The sequence below is a fragment of the Vombatus ursinus genome, unplaced genomic scaffold, assembly GCF_900497805.2.
Source record: "Vombatus ursinus unplaced genomic scaffold, bare-nosed wombat genome assembly UNPS02008996.1, whole genome shotgun sequence".
NCBI classification, from domain to species: Eukaryota; Metazoa; Chordata; class Mammalia; order Diprotodontia; family Vombatidae; genus Vombatus; species Vombatus ursinus.
Genome location: NW_020948774.1, coordinates 6,067,423 through 6,084,668, shown reverse-complemented (window position 1 = coordinate 6,084,668; position 17,246 = coordinate 6,067,423). Strand labels below are relative to the sequence as shown.

The following is a 17,246-nucleotide window of genomic DNA, read 5'->3' as shown; positions in this document are numbered from 1 at the left end:
TTAAATACTTGCTGATTGATCTAAGAGCAGTACTAATAAATAAGTTAAATCTTTGCCTCATGGAGATTTGGCAAACAAATTGTGTATCTCTTCCCTATTCTTCCTTTCCCTTTCTATATTTCCCACCTCTCCGTTAATTTTCCTTAACAAGCTATAATCTGGCTTAAATTTATTGTACTTATGGAATAGTATTATGTTTTTTCTTTTAAAAATTGAAGGCAGCATGGTACTAGTGGCAAGAATATTGAATTGAGAATCAGATGATCTGATTTTTAATTCCAACTCTGCTTTTAACTAGCTGTGTAACAATGAACATGCCTCACTGGCTCTATAAACTGAGAGGTGGAAGATACTAGATGACTTCTAAGGCCTTGTCTAGTTCTGAAGTTCAATGACTAATATATTTCTTTAGCAAATTAGTTTTTTTTTTAAATTTATGTGACTTAATTTTTTTAATGAGTCAGAGTCCTACCTGTATAAGGAAAAAAAATTTTTCACCATGAATCAATTAACAAAGTAACCATTGTATAAAATTATGATATTTGATCTTCACATCTTTCACAATTCCCCTTAACCATCTAATAACTTTCAATTAAGTCTCAAAAGATTAATCTGGAAAATCAATTTTAAGAGTTAAAGATTTACTAAAATACTCCCTATGATACGCAACAGAAACTTTTAAACAACAATCATTTGATTCCAAAGCTGCCTTTCATGACTTATTTATCTCTAGTATACTCACCGTAATGCCTGGACAAGATTAAGATCTGTAAATTCATGCAACTCCACAAAAGCATGAAGGACTTGGATGTTAAACTCATCTCTGTGAAGGTTAATTTTAAAAAAAAGACAAGAAGAGCAAAATTAAAAGGCGTAGTTCATCACAAGTTAAAATTCATCACAGCTTCCCACCATCCCTTGGAGGCAAAAATCCATTTTAAAAGAAAATTCTTAGATATTAACTCCCTTTGCATCAGAAACTAAAGCTACTGCCATAGAATGTCCACAACTTGGAAAAGAAAGATCAGATTTTCTATTTAAGATTATCTATATCCAATATATTTTGTTACTTATGACATGATATTATAGAATCTCAGAGCAGGAAGGTACTTTGGAGAGCCTGTAGTCCAAAGGCAGGTTGGAGAACAGGGCTCCCAACCCTAATTCTCTTACTTAAAGTTTGAGAAAGTTACAAAAGTATTGTTTGAGAAGGGCAATCTGTTTCACTGTATAACTCTTTACCATTCTTTTCTACCTCTCCCGAAGCCAGGGCTATATACCTTTCACCCAGGTAGTCTCCAATAGCGGTTTTGTTGAGCCCTTCACCTTTGTACAGGAACTGTGCAATATCTTCACAAGTGTTCTTCAGCAGGTCATTCTCTATTAAGAACTGGATCCCCTAGAATATCACAAGGAAAGTTCCAATAATTCTAACAGGCTTTATATACATTCTCTCACTTGATGTTCATAACAATCTGTAAGGAAGTCACTACAGTTATTTTCCATGGGTCACACAGCTAGCAAGTCAGAAGTAGAATTCAAACCTAGGCCTCTCCTTAATCCAAGATCAATGCTTCTACTATTCCACAGTGGCCCTCATTCAATACATCTATAAGGAAAAAGGACAGAGGAGGAAACAAGTGTGACCATATTGAACTTACAAGGATTCAACAAATATTCCCTAATTGAAAAAATTAGAGCAATAGTTATCAGAGTTCTCCATCAGTTGCTAGGCATAATACTAAAGGGATGACATTAATTTCTACAGGATCATCAGGACACTTTTGGGTTCTTATCTAAAGTCATACCTGAAAGAAGCCATCCAAAGTACTTATAGTCATGACTGCATCTAATTTTACTTACCTTTTTGGGGTCCATATTGAACTTTTTCCTGCCCATGGCTACCTGTTTGTTCCTCTGCATGTTTTTCCTATAAAATAATCATCACAACAATTTATTAGTACTCTAAGGAGAGTGATTACTCAAAAGTTCATGAAAATGAATGTATACCCAAAGGTATACCCGGAGAAAATTAATTTAAGCAGACAGGAAACCCAGATGAGTAAAATTTGGCTTCAAAATATTAACAAAAAATTCAATGACAGTATTTAAATTGTCATTTTTTTACATCTGGTGAATGTCATAGAACTCTAGTAGGGGTAAGGATATTTGGGTACACAAGTTACTTTCTTCCATTTGGAACAATGAAATGTAGACATCAGTGAAACTATTTAGAGAGAATGCAGGAAATGTAGAACTAAAATAAATTTAGATGAATTCCATGATGTTTCTAAGATGAATCCTGTAGTCTTATAAAAAATTCATATGGATTTAGTCTAGAGATTCTAAAAATGATTCTTAATGCAAATTATGATTGAAATTCATGAGTGTTAGATTTTTTATTATTAATTTATGTGTGTGCTTCTCATAACTCAATGTTTAATGTATGTTTGAAAAGGAGGCTACAAATAAAATATAGAATAAAAAAGTTAACGGAGAATAATAGAATCTTGGGAATGGAAAGTATCTCAGAGATCATCACCCTTATTTTACAAATAAGGAAAGTGAGGGTCAAGGTTTGTCAAACACAACTAACTAGTGGCAAAACCAGGAAGAACCCACATCTCCTGATTCCCAGGCCTGCAACAAATTAATCTTTCTGTTATCCATAAAAGAAATAGTTAGCCATAATTTTGGTTTAATTAACTAAGAAAGACTAAATTGGCCTGTTTGCTGGTCCCATATTGTCTCCTTTTCTTTCCAAAGGTTGTCTTCACCTTGCCTGTAATGTGGTCCCACTTCACCGCACTTCACAAAATCTCTAGTTGCCTTCTTCTTTTTTTTTGGTTAGGCAATTGGGGTTAAGCAACTTGCCCAGAGTCACACAGCTTGTGAGTGTCATGTGTCTGAGGCCAGATTTTAACTTAGGTCCTCCTGACTCCAGGGCCAGTGTTCTATCCTCTGTGCCACCTAGCTGCCCCTCTAGTTTCCTTCTAAGCTCTGTTCAAGTACCATTTCCTATAGAAAGCCTATTCTGATCCCTTCAGTTGCTGTTCTGATTTTTTTTCTGCAGGGATGCTTCAAATGCCTCCTTTTTATCGAACACCCATATTTTTCATTAATGGTTAAGCTCAGGTTTTCAGAATGTGTCACCTTCAGGAAAGTTTTAAAAGCCTGATTTTATATGTTTAATATGAATGTATATGTAGAGCCTACATCAGATTGCACGCTGTCGTGGGCAGGGGGAGGGGCAGGAGGGGGAGAAAATTTAGAACTTAAAATCTTACGGAAGTGAATGTGGAAAACTAAAATTAAAGTAATTAATTAATTAAAAAACCCTGATTTTATTGAATGTCTATCTTTTTTCATTAAAAGTTAGATTCAGGTTTTCAGTATATGTCGCCTTTAGTTGCATCTTGAGCTTTTTGCTCTTCAGAACACATTATTCCATTCCTTCCTATGATTTATTGTAGATACAGAATAGTCCTGTGTTATTCAAATTTCCTTTCCTTTATATTTCTTTCCTTTCCTCTCCTGGTCACTTGCAGAATTTGTTGTTTGTCATTGGGATGGTTAGATTTAATCACCACATATCTTGAAGTTAGCAGCCTAGGTATTTTTTGTTTGTTTTATTGGTTTTCCTGGGAGCAAGCTGCACATTCTTTCAAATAGTACTCTGTTTTATGTTCAGAAGTTATGGGCAGTTTTCATATATTTTTTCTTGCATTATGGTGTTCAAGTTTTTTGACTTGTCAAATTCTTCTGGGAGACCTTTAATCTTTAAGGTGTCTCTATGCATCCAGGCTTTAAAAGCAACATGCCTTGCTTATATAGTGATCATGTTTTCGTTTAACATTATCGCTTCTTACACCATTTCTTCCAGACTTGTCCTTTACTTCTGTGTATTCACATTTCCAATCAATAACTCTCTTTTTTGGTTCTTTGATGAGGTTTGCCAACATAGATTCAAGTTTTTCTATTCTGCTGATTATTTCTGCTGAGCAGGCCATAAATTCTGCTTTTACAATATTTACTTCTTTTAATCCATTCGGGAACATCTTGTGGTTCCCTGGTCTCTTGAGAATTCATGGGGCCCTATGCCACATTATGTACTGATTCATTTTCCTTTGTCTTGCAATATTTATTAATAGATGTCTAAACTCATTTAGCTGATCTAGAGGCCACATCCCCTTCTGTTATTATTATCTTCCCTTTTGGCTTATCTGCTTAAGTTCAATCAACTATATTTTTATCTCTTGACATCTTTGATAATTTCAGTATTTTTCCTTATATTCTCTTTTTGCTTACTTTCTAATTCTTTCCTCTGGACAGTGGTTTCCCTGGGGGCTGAACTTCAAAACTGTCTTAACCTCATCCCATGCTGGTGAATTCACATTCTGCCAGTTTTAATCTCTACCTCAAGTGACTTCTGAGAAAACAGAATTGATCACAACTGGATGCCAGTCCCCATTCCTGAAGGCCTAGTGGTGTGCCATATACAAGCTGATGCCCTGTCCCAGTTCCCTCTCTTCCCTGGTTCTCTTACTTAGCAATGTTGTAGTACGGAATGCTGTCGTACTGCCATCCAAGTCACAGCAAGCTTTTGCCTTTTCATTTTCCATGGATGAAGAGCAGCTAAGCAGCGCAGGGGATAGAGCACCGGCCCTGGAGTTAGGAGGACCTGAGTTCAAGTCCGATCTCAGACACTTGACGCTAGCTGTGTGACCCTGAGCAAGTCACTTAACCCCAACTATCTCCCCCCAAAAAAGGGGGGGGAGTGATGAGGGCGGGTGGGGGAAGGAGAGGGATGGAAGGAGATGAGGTTAGAGTTGAGTTCTCTTGCAAGCCCTGTGGATCAGTTTGAGGAGACACTGAGTGAGCGTGTTAGAGTTTAACCTGCTCTGCAGTTACTTCATTGGATTGTTACCTTGTTAAATTTCTTAATATCTTAGACTGTGTAGGCAGCTAAGATTACTTGATTTCTTCTGCATAATTATTATTTTGAAGAGGTTTGAGAGGCCAGGAGGATCAGAGAATGTATTTAGTCCTCCATTTTGTTGGTCATATAATCTTTCATTTCCAGATCAATATGGATTGCTCCAGATCCTCATCAGCAAACTTTCCAGCTTCCCTTTATGTTCTGTATTCCCCTATTAGAATATAAGCTCCTTGAGAGTTTTTGTATATTTGTATCCCCAGTACTTAGCACAGTACCTGGCACGCAGTAAACACATGATATGTGACTGCTTGCTCCATCTATCTATCTATCTATCTATCTATCTAACTCAGTGGGAAGGTCATTTGGGTTCACACATTCAGTAACTCATACAGCTTTTCCAGGTAAAGATAAAATAAATATTATATCTAGCAAGCTTATTTAAGGATATGTAAATAAATTAAGTGGTTCCAATAATATTTTAGACATTAAAGGATTGGTGGTTTTTTCCATGCTAGTCTAACACTAAATTGAGTATGTGCTGGGCCTACATCCATAGCCCTTCTAGTGCAATTGTTTTTTGACATACGCTGGAATTACTGGATTACTACAGAATTACGAATAGGACTTAAATGTAGTAGAACCAAAATAAGTAAATCAAGGCAAAAGTTTGCTTATTCATTTGTGTCCTAATTTTAGAAAGAACTTTCATCACTACTGCTATTATGGGGCAGTTAGGTGGCACAGTGGATAGAGCACCGGTCGCAGAGTTAGGAGGACCTGAGTTCAAATCTAGCCTCAGACACTTACTAGCTGTGTAACCTTGGGCAACTTACTTAACCCCACTGCCTACAAAAAAAAAGAAAGAAAGAAAAAGAAAAGATTATCAAGTTAATAAGAAAGCAGTATAATTGGTTTTGAATATTTACTGTGCACTACCTACTAACTTTTGCAAGTTGGAGTTGGAGTCGTACAGCTCATGGCTGCTAATCTCTCTTAATTGTCCATGTGTTGTTTTCAGAGCTAGCTCTGGGATCTGTAAGTTTTCAGTTCTTCCACGGTGATATGAAAAAATAAAAGAAAATGTAAAATATCTCATGGGAAAAACAACTGATCTGGAAAATAGATCAAGGAGAGATAGTTTAAGAATTATTAGACTATCTGAAAGTCATGATCAAAAAAAAAAAAAGCCTAGACATCATATTTCAAGAGATTCCAGAACCAGAGGGCAAAATAAAAATTGAAAGAATCCACTGATCACTCCCAGGAATTCCCAGGAACATTATAGCCAAACTCCAGAGCTCCTAGGTCAAGGAGAAAATATTTCAAGCAGCCAGAAAGAAATATCATGGAGACATAATTAGGATAACACAAAATTTAGCAGCTTCTACATTAAAGAATCAGAAGGCTTGGAATATGATGTTCTGGTGGGCAAAGGAGCTAGGATTACAACAAAGAATCATCTACCCAGCAAAACTGAGTATAATCCTTCAGGGGGAAAATGGACATTTAATTAAATAGAGGACTTCCAAGCATTCCTGATGAAAAGACCAGAGCTGAATAGAAAATTTAACTTTCAAATACAACACTCAAACATAAAAGGTAAACAGGAAAGAGAAATCATAGGGGATTCAATAAGGTTAAACTGTTTACATTCATTCCTACATGGGAAGATGATACTTGTAACTCCTAAGAACTTTATTAGGGCAGTTAGAAAGAGGATACAAAGACAGAGGACACAGGTGTGAGTTGACTATGATGGGATGATATCCAAAAAAAACCCAAAAGGATGAGAAAGAGGGATGCACTGAAAGAATGGGGAAAGGAGAGATAGAATGGGGTAAATTATCTAACATAAAAGAGGTGCAAAAGAGCTTTCCAGTGGAGGGGAAGATGCGGTGAGGATGGGGGTGGCAGACCACACTTGAAACTTACTCTCATCAGTACTGGCTCAAAGAAGGAATAACATACATATTCAGTTGGGTATAGAAATCTATCTTGCCCTACAGAGAAGTAGGAGAAGAGGATAAGGGAAGGGAGAGGGGATAATAGAAGGGAGGACGGATTGGGGGAGGCAGTGGTCAGAAGCAAAACACTTTTGAGGAGGGACAAGGTGAAAGGAACAAGAGAGAAGGATAAATGGGGGAAAAATAGGACAAAAACTGATGGGAAACTGAAAGCAGTATGGCAAAAACTAGGTATCGACCAACATCTCACATCATATAGGAAGACAAGGTCAAAATGGGTACATGACATAGACATAAAGGGTCATAAGAAAATGAGTGAAGCATGAAATAGATTCCCTGTCAAATCTATGGAGAAGGGAAAAGACCAACAAGAGATAGAGAACATTATAGGATGTAAAACGATAATTTTGATGATATTACATTAAAAAGGTTTTGCACAAACAAAACTAATACAATCAAAATTAGAAGGAAAGCATAAAACTGGGAGAAAATTTTTACCACAATTTTCTCTGATAAAGGCCTATTTCTCAAATATATAGAGAACTGAGTCAAATTTATGAGAATTCAAATCATTCCCCAATTGATAAATGGTCAAAGAATGTGATCAGGCAGGCTATCTATAGTCATACGAAAAAATGCTCTAAATCATTACTGATAAAAGAAATGCACAACTCTGAGGCACCACCTCACAACTAATAGATTGGCTAAAATGACAGAAAAGGAAAATGACAATCTTAGAGGAAATGTGGGAAGATTGGGACACTAATGCACTGTTGAATATATATATACATATATATACATATATACGTATATATACATATATATATATATATATGACAGTGATTCAAGACAATTCTGCAGGACTTATGATGAAAAACACTATCTACTTCCAGAGAAAGAACTGATGGAGTATGAATGCAGATTGAAACATACTTTTTTTAAAATTTTCTTTATTTTTCTTGGGGCTTTTTATCTGTGTTTTCTTTTATAACATGACTAATAAGGAAATACGTGTTACATGACTGAACAAGTAAACCTATATCAAATCATGGGAAGGAGGAAGAGAATTTGGAACTCAAAATTAAAAAAAAATAACCTGAATGTTAAAATTGATTTTTACCTGTAATTGGAAAAAATAAAATATTAAAAACCCTACAAATAATATCCTACGTGTTTTGTTCAGCTCGCATCACCTACCAGGCCTTAAGGCCACATATGGCCCTCAAGTGCAGCCCTTTGATTGAATCCAAACTTCACAGAACAAATCCCCTTAATAAAAGGATTTGTTGGACTCAGTCAAACTTGGACTCAGTCCCAAAGCCCCGTCCAAGGACTTAGAAGGCCACACGTGGCCTCAAGGCCGCAGGTTCCCTACCCTGACCTAGACTGTTACAATTGCTTTCGAATCCATCTCTTCAAGTCTCTCTCCAATCTAATCCATCCTCCATTTAGCGGACAGAGTGGTTTTTCTAAAGTACAGGTCTACCCATGTTATTCTCCTCCCCACTTCAGTGGCTCTCTACTACCTCCAGAAACAAATATCAACCTTTCTGTTTGGCATTAAAAGCTACCTAGCCCCTTCTTACCTGTCCAGTCTTCTTACACTGAAACGCTGTGCTCCTCACCTCTGCTTCTGATTTTCCCTGACTACCTTTAAGATTCATCTCAAATCTCACCTCCTGCAGCACGCCTTTTCCAGTCCCCTCAGCTATTAGTACCTTTTCCTCTGAAATTACCTTCCATCTGCTCAGTGTATATTTTGTACATACATAGTAAATTACACACACACACACACACACACACACACACACACACACTAGAGTAGGAGCTCCTTGAGGAAAGAGACTGTTTTTAATCTTTTTTTTTTGTATCCCCAATACTTAGTATGGTTCCTGGTAAGCACTTAATAAATGCTTATGGACTAAATGGCACACTCACCTCTCTTCTGTGGATCCCAGGCTCTCAATTTCATTCGTCACTTCTGCTATCTCATCCTTCAGACGCTGCAAAAACAAAAACAAAAAAATAAATAAGATGCCAAGAAAGGAAAAACCATAAGCCAAAATAAAACATCTGAAATCTCATGCTGAAAAATTTCTCCAAATTAAAATCAACCTGCAGATGACTGCGTTATCTCATAACTGTCTATGAGACCATCACATAGAGGTTATAAATGCAGACAAAGAAGGCGCTAATGCTTCATTCTTGCATTGCTCTTATTTTCTACCTTGTTAAATTAAAAAAAAAAATAACTTAGCTAAAAATAAACAAACAAATGACCAGTATTCTGACACATTATCCTCTTTTTCATGGCAATATATAAATGAAAATTCTCTGACTCCATTATGATAAACAGAAGTTAGTAATACTTCAACCATTTTTCATCTCAGAAAATGAAAGCATGCATTTGGAAAAACAACTGTTTTGTATTTTCTGACTATTTTCTTAAAATGCACTCAAGTATCATATATATGGTGCAAGAAACTCCTCATGTGATCTGTCCTTGTCTCCTAAATCCATAGTACTGTAATCCTAAATGTTAGTCAAAAAACCAAAGATAGGCCCACTGGCCTAAAAGAAGGGGAAATAAGGCAGTATACAGCTTACATAGGAATTTCTATTTGCGTCTGAACTCTAGAATAATAAATACAGACAGATGTTTATGTTCACTAAGATTAATTATGTAGGGAATGTTAAAGAGAATGTCATTGACAAATTTTGGCAGTACCTGGGTAACTTTTATAGCTAAACAGAAAAATTTCTAAGGCCTAATAATGTATAAAGCGACATTATGAATATAATATGAAAAACACATAAATGAACATAATATAAGGAACATACATGTAGAGTTAAATTGGCTGACACTTGGAAGCACAAGGAAAAACAGCATTTCTAATGCTGCTGCTTTCTCACAAGAAGGAAGAGATTCAGATGTTAAAGTATTAGTGAAGTCATTCCTGAAATGATATCATTAATCAGGCTCTCTGGTTCCATGACAGACCAAAAGAAAATTACTGAAACAAGATTACACCACTTCAAAAAGCTGAGCACTTCCCAGAAGCAGAGATAAATAAGTAAGATAAGATGAACAGAACGTTCAATAGAAGTTACAGAGAGCTTCAGATGGCTATCAAGAGCCTTAATAAGTAATAGAAAATATTTCCATTATTGTTGCTACTGCGTAAAAAGTGACAGGGTATAAAATACTAGGTAAGACAGTGATACAGATACAGGTTGTATTCTTCTAGAAAAATGTGAAACTTCTGGAAGATGAGGACTGTTTTTCATTTTGTATTGATTTCCCCAAATGCCGAGTATAATGCCACAGACCTAGTAAGCACATCATAAATGCTTGCTGGGTTAAAGTGGATTAGACTCTCAAACCAAGAAATTTAAAATATAAAGGATTTAGAATTTGAAATGATGGCAATAAATCAAATGTAGTTATATCATGGAATTGTAAAGAAACTGCAAAGAAAGATAGCTTCCTTCCTGTTTTAGGCTTTTACATCCTCTAAGGAGCTGTCAAGAGATTGAACAGTGTTTGTCTACCTGATCCTCTATGCCTCCACTCAAGTTCACGAATCTTGCCCCCTTTATTTACATGTGAGGGTTTACATCCTCATTGAGCAAGCAGAATCATGAACAGAATTAAATGACATTTAATTTTTTAGAGCTCTGTCCACTGGGTTTTCTTGGCAAAGATTCTGGAGTGGTTTGCCACATCTTTGTCCAGTGGGTTAAGGCAAACAGAGATTAAGTGACTTGCCCAGGGTCACACAGCTAGTAAGCATATGAGGCCACATTTGAATTCAGATCTTCCTGACTCCAGACCCAGCACTCTATCCACTGAACCATCTGGCCCTGGAGTTACTAATCTCTTAAACTGTAATTCAAGCTACAGCAGGTTTTTGTTTTAAAAGCCAGCATTTAAATAAGTACTTTAAGATTTACAAAGTACTTTACAAATATTATCTCATCCTCACAACAACCTCAGGAGTTAGATACTATTATCCTCATTTTAAAAAAGAGGAAACTAAGGCAGATAGCAATCAAGTGATTTGCTCAGGGTCACACAGGTACTAAATGTCTGAGGCTGGATTTGAATTCAGGTCTTCCTGACTCCAGGTCAGCACTCTGTCTCTGTCTCTGTTTCTAGGGTTATGAAAGGAGGTCTATAAAAGCAGGTGATCATCAAGTACTTTAGCATGAGAAAAGTACATCACAGAGGGTACAGAACTACCTAATTATAACTTCTAGAGAAGGCAAAAAGTACAGAAAAACAAATAAGCCAAATGTTGTAATCTATTTATTACTTCTTGCTTTAGATTTCAATATGGTTATTTACTGTCTTCCTTTTTCATTTTCTTTTTCTTCATTTATAAAATTCAGATTGTGTGAAACAATAAGGAGAAGGCAGAGCAGCACAGTGGAAATACCTGGAATCATAAGATTCAGACTCAGACTGCAATGCTGTCTCTGATGCTAAGTATCTGTGTGACCTCAGAAAAGCCACTTAATCTGATCTTTAAATAGGCACAATAGCATTTGCACTCCCTACACCTCAAAGGGTTGGAGTGAAGAAAGCACTTTGTAAAACAGAAAGTACCATCGAAATATGAGTTATTTGCTCTGAAAATATTGGAACAAACTTCAGCGTTATGGAATGAAAGATGAACACTGAAATGCAGACACCATGTATTTTTCACTCTACTCATCATATGTGACTCTTCTCAAATATTACTTAATGTCCTGAAAATAAACATGAAATATCCAATTGAGTAATATGACGTATATAGTTACAGAAACAGCGTTTCTTCCCACAGAGTCCATGCCCACTTCAACTTATCTACTTAAACTTCTTACGGCACAGATATAAATAAGAAACTCAGTGGAAAAGCTCCATTGAGAAGTTGTAAATGAGCTGTCTAATTTAATTAATAGATGTATCTTACGGCCAATCACTCATCTGCACGTGCCAACTCCATTCAAGTACTGCATTTCACTGCATAGAACTCCTATGAAACTATACTGCTAGAACATGAACTATTTAATACTAGCTTACTTAAAATTTTTAAATAAAAGCATACCCCAAATTATGAACACCTAACTTGGAAATAATCTGAACAGTATACTGCCTCCCTTTTCCTCACATGAATCTAAAAGACTGCTCCAGACAGCACCTAATCTGTCTTAAACTGAGTTCCAGTTGGTTTTATTATTTTTATCTATTAGTATGTCACAAAAGTATTATTTTTTGTTATTTTTCAAAATATCCAGTATTTTAACCACATTATGAATAAAATAGGTAGGTGAGCCTTAGAAAATAGCCACTATTTACAACCATGTTACTAGAGAAAATTCATTCTAACAACTTTGCAAATTACAAAACTACTTAAAATGAGTTTTTTGGAACACAACCTATTCATAAATTGGAGCTTGCCTATATCAAGATATTAATTAGTTAACTCTTCCCATCCCAATTTTTTGATATTACTTCAATATCAGAGAGTCATGAATAGCTGCTGAGGAATACACATGCCATACAATTATATTATTAGATTCCCAAAGAATATAAACTCAAAATCCTATGCTACGGCAATCTAAGCTAATCAAGACAATACAAATAGAAATTAAGTCTGGAACCTACCAATTGCCCCAGAAAGGGCAAAAATAACCTTTTCAACTGGATCTAGAGATTTAATATTATCCCAAGATTTTGGGGCACTTTTGATACTTTTCCAGTATAGTTCACAACGTAAGGTAGAAAAAGTTAGCAGCTCTTCCTTACTTATTCAAGTAAAAAAAAAATGCTTCTCCCTCAAAATAAATTTTTGCTATCAAGACTTCAAGTAGAGATTTTTAAACTATTTACTAGTTAAGTTTGTTTCAAAGAAATTATCAGCCTGTGTTCAAATCAATAGCCCAGGCATACTCAGGCATTACATAACCAAGAAAACTTACAAATACCACTTCCTTGACCCAAAATATTATAGTATCCTAAAATATTACAATAAATTCTGAAAGAAATTATATAGCTTCAAGGGATAAAATATGTCACTTAATGACTTCCTAGCTTTCTCTCCAAAAAGGCAATACTATTCTCTAAGTTATACCATTTAGAAAGGAAGGAGGATCATGTGGCATACACTAGTATAACTCCTGTTTCTAAAATCTATCGCACAGACAACGGAGATTGTAATTGGCTCTTTAAAAGTACAGAGCCAATCTAAATCACTATTGATTAGGAAATGCAAATCAAAACAACTCTGAGGTACCACATCACACCTATCTGACTGGCTAATATGACAAAACAGGTAAATGATAAATGTTGGAGAAGCTGTGGGAAAACAGGAACATTAATACATTGTTGGTGGAGTTGTGAACTGATCCAACCATTTTGGAGAGCAATTTGGAACTATGCCCAAAGGGCTATAAAACTGTGCATACCCTTTGACCCAGCAATAGCACTTCTTGGGCTGTATCCCAAAGAGATCATACAAATGGGAAAAGGACCCACATGTACAAAAATATTTATAGCAGCTCTTTCTGTGGTGGCAAAGAGTTGGAAACTGAGAGGATGCCCATCAATTGGGGAATGGCTGAACAAGTTGTGGTATATGAATGTAATGGAATACTATTGTGAAATGATGAGCAGGCAGACTTCAGAAAAACCTGGAAAGACTTGTATGGACTGATACTGAGCGAAGTGAGCAGAATCAGGAGAATGTTGTACACAGTAACAGCCACATCGTGTGATAACTGACTTTGATAGACTTAGCCCTTCTCAGCAATGCAAGGATCTAAGACATTTCCAAAAGTCTCATGATGGAAAATGCTATCCATATTCAGAGAAAGAACTATGGAGTCTGAATGCAGATTGAAGCATAGTATTTCCTCTTTTTTTTTTTCTTCTGTTTTGTTTTGTTTCTTCTTTCTTGTGGTTCTTCATATCGGTTGTAATTCTTCTTTACAACATGACTAATGTGAAAATATGTTTAATAGGAATGTATATGTAGAGCCTATATTAGATTGTGTGCTATCTTGGGGAAGGAGGGAGGGGGAGAAAAATTTAAAACTCAAAAGCTTATGTAAGTGAATGCTGAAAACTAAAAATAAATTAATAAAAAAGAAAGCTAAAAAAAACAAAAAAAAAGAAATGATGAGCAGGAGGATTTCAGAAAAGCCTGAAAGACTTGCACAAAAAGATGCTGAGTGAAGTGAGCAGAACCAGGAGAACATTGTATACAGCAACCGAAACATGGTGCGATGACCAACTCTGATAGACTTAGCTCTTCTCAGCAACATAGTCACGTAAGACAATTCCAAAAGACTCATGATGGAAAATGCTATTCACATCCAGAGAAAGAACTATGGAATCTGAATGCAGATTGAAGCATACTATTTTCTCTTTTTTTTCTTTCTCGTGGTTTTTCCCTTTTGTTCTGATTCTTCTTTCACAACATGACCAATGTGGAAATATGTTTAATATGATTGTACACGTATAGTCTATATCAGATTGCTTGCTGCTTGGGGAGGGGGGAGTAAAGGGAGGGAGAAAAAAATCTGGAACTCAAAATCTTCTAAAAGTGAATGCTGAAAACTATCTTAACATGTAATTGGAAAAAATAAAATACTATTAAGTGGGGAAAAAAGTATAGAGCTAAAAGGAATTTTGAGAAAAGCAGTCTGTGCCAGCAGTTTTGAAGTTAACAGTTGAACAATGTTAATGAGGTGCTTCTTTCTATGTAGTTAGGAAGAGTGTATATGTTTCTATGTGAATCTATGGAGAAGACTGAAATGAAAAAGGTTAGGAAAAACTTTTTCCTTGTCAAAATTGTACTAAACTGTGGTGTTTTTTTTTAAATGATAAAGATAATTTTATGAAGAGCTTAAGAAAAGCTGAAAAGATGTTTTCTGTGATGGTGAACAACTTATTTCTCGAAATACAGAATTTAATTTTTTTTTCTTAAGGAGAACTATGAAGAAGATTGAGATGTTAATCAGTAAACAGAGTAAGCTGAACAATTTGGGATTCTGTTTTCAGGCAAATGAATAGAAGTCATCTGCTGTTATGCTGAGAATTTGAGGTAACTTTGGTTGTGAGCTTTTTCATAGCCAAAATATTGTAAATAATATCTATATCATTATGCTTGATTATACATCACAATTTTAATAAATTGTATATATTTATCATTATCATTCAGTTACAAGGAAAAAAAGAGTACTAATGGGAAAGGAGATCTTTCTAGTTTATTTTACATAAAGACATTAACATCTAATGAACTGGGATTGGTGCCTGAGCTATTTAATGAAAGGACTGTAATTTTATTAATGGGAAATACATGATCCAAACATACCCATGGATCATTCCAGAGCTCAGAGAACCATACTCAATATGAGAATTAATAAGGTGGTAGACTGAGCGATAACATAAAAGAAAAATTGGCCAGATCCCATTTAACGTCACTAAATACAAGGGATACTACATTAAGATCAACAACCAGCCATGAATGGGGGCTTAAATCTTGAGTTTTTGAGTATTTTTTCCTTACCTCTTCTCACAGGTATTTTCTCATATAACTTAAATGCAAAGTGTCTATCTGGCTATTGACAATTAATGACAACTTGCATGTGTACTATTTAGTCTGGTCTTCTTGTCTTGCTAAAGATAAATTGTATATTATTAGTATTTTTAAAGATCCCAATATTTTAAGTATTGTGATGTTTTTGAACTGGAAACTTACATGAGTGTCTCCTGATTTTAGCAGCAGAGTTAGCACATTAAAATAAAGATATTATAAGAATACTAAAGAGAAATATTAAAGAACTGATTAAATGCAAAATAATGCATTGTAAGTTTAGTGCTGGAGACTTCATTTAGTCATTATTTTGTGAATTACTTGATCACTGGATCATGTAAAAAATGCCAAACAGCTTAACAGTTATAATTTAATAGTAGTATGTGAGAAATGACCTATATACCTCTTTCTGAGAAAGAGGAGGAGCTAGTCAAGAAAAAATACAGAGACCTTTTTGAGAAAAGAAAGAGCAAGAAAGTTGAAAAAAAAATAACGGGGTCAGAAAGAGTCAGCTTATCTGTGAGAAAAGGCTAGAGTAGAAAGAGAAAGCTTTCTTTCTCACTGTGAAAAACACTGATCATAGGTATATCTTTACAAAGAAAGATTCCCAACAGGCAGACTCAAATCTAACTAATGCTAGAACATCCAGGATAAGGCACTGGATTTAGAATCAGGAAGGCCTAGGTTCAAATCTTTATTCAGACACTTACAAGTTATGTGACCTTAGGCAAGTGACTGAACCTCTCTGTCTCAGTCTTCTCATCTGTAAAATGAGGCAGATGGATTTGATGGCCTCTAAGATCATCTAGGGGCAGCTAGGTGGTGCAGTGGATATAGTGCTAGGCCCGAAGTCAGGAAGACATGAGTTCAAATCCAGCTTCAGACATTTCCTAGCTATGTGCCCCTAGGCAAGTCATTTCATCTTTGTTTGACTCAGCTTCCTCATCTGTAAAATGGGGAGAGCAATAGCACCTACCTTGTAGAGTTGTTGTGAGGATCAAATGAAATAATAATTGTAAAGCATTTAGCACAGTGCCTAGCATACAGCTACATAAATGTTAAATATTGTTACTATTTTAAAGGTTCCTTATAGCTATAGTCTTAGATCTATGATCCCATGATGATGCAAAATCACCCTGCACATAGAAGGAAGGCAAAGAAGAAAATTTATCTTCTGTGACAACAGCCAAAATATCAAATTGTATCAAAGTGTTTATGTTTTATTATGGATCCCTTTTTTTAATGTTTATTTAGTTATATTATATATTATATTAATACATAATAATATATTATATATAAGATATAATATAATAATATATATTATATATATTACTAATGTAAAGGAGGTTTATTCAGTTTATTATAAACAATTCATATCTAATGAACTTGAGCTAATTAATCAAATGAAAGACTGCAATTTTTAATTTTTTTAAATTGATTTATTTTTAGTTTTCAATATTCACTTGTATAAGATTTTGAGTTCAAAATTTTGTCCACTCCTTCTGCTCCCCACTCCCCAAGATGGCATGCAATCTGATATAGGCTCTACATGTACAATCATATTAAACATATTTCCACATTAGTCATGTTGTTAAAGAAGAATCAGAACAAAAGGGGAAAACCACAAGAAAGAAAAAAAAAAGAGAAACTAGTATGCTTCAATCTGCATTCAGACTCTATAGTTCTTTCTCTGGATGTGGATTTTCCATCATGAGACTTTTGGAATTGTATTGCTGAGAAGAGCTAAGTCTATCAAAGTTA

The 17,246-nt window shown here is 35.3% G+C and overlaps 1 protein-coding gene across 6 annotated transcripts in view; it reads right to left on the bottom strand.

The window, feature by feature from the left end:
• Positions 1-17,246, bottom strand: part of CYTH1 (cytohesin 1) — a 186,469-nt gene that overhangs the window by 34,877 nt on the left and 134,346 nt on the right. For all 6 annotated transcript variants that reach the window (XM_027850103.1, XM_027850107.1, XM_027850106.1 and 3 more), the window contains exons 3-6: positions 8,842-8,906; positions 1,864-1,930; positions 1,281-1,399; positions 743-823 (exon numbers count right to left, since the gene is read on the bottom strand). In XM_027850103.1, coding sequence (XP_027705904.1) covers positions 743-823; positions 1,281-1,399; positions 1,864-1,930; positions 8,842-8,906 — 332 coding nt within the window. The remainder of the gene's footprint in view (positions 1-742; positions 824-1,280; positions 1,400-1,863; positions 1,931-8,841; positions 8,907-17,246) is intronic.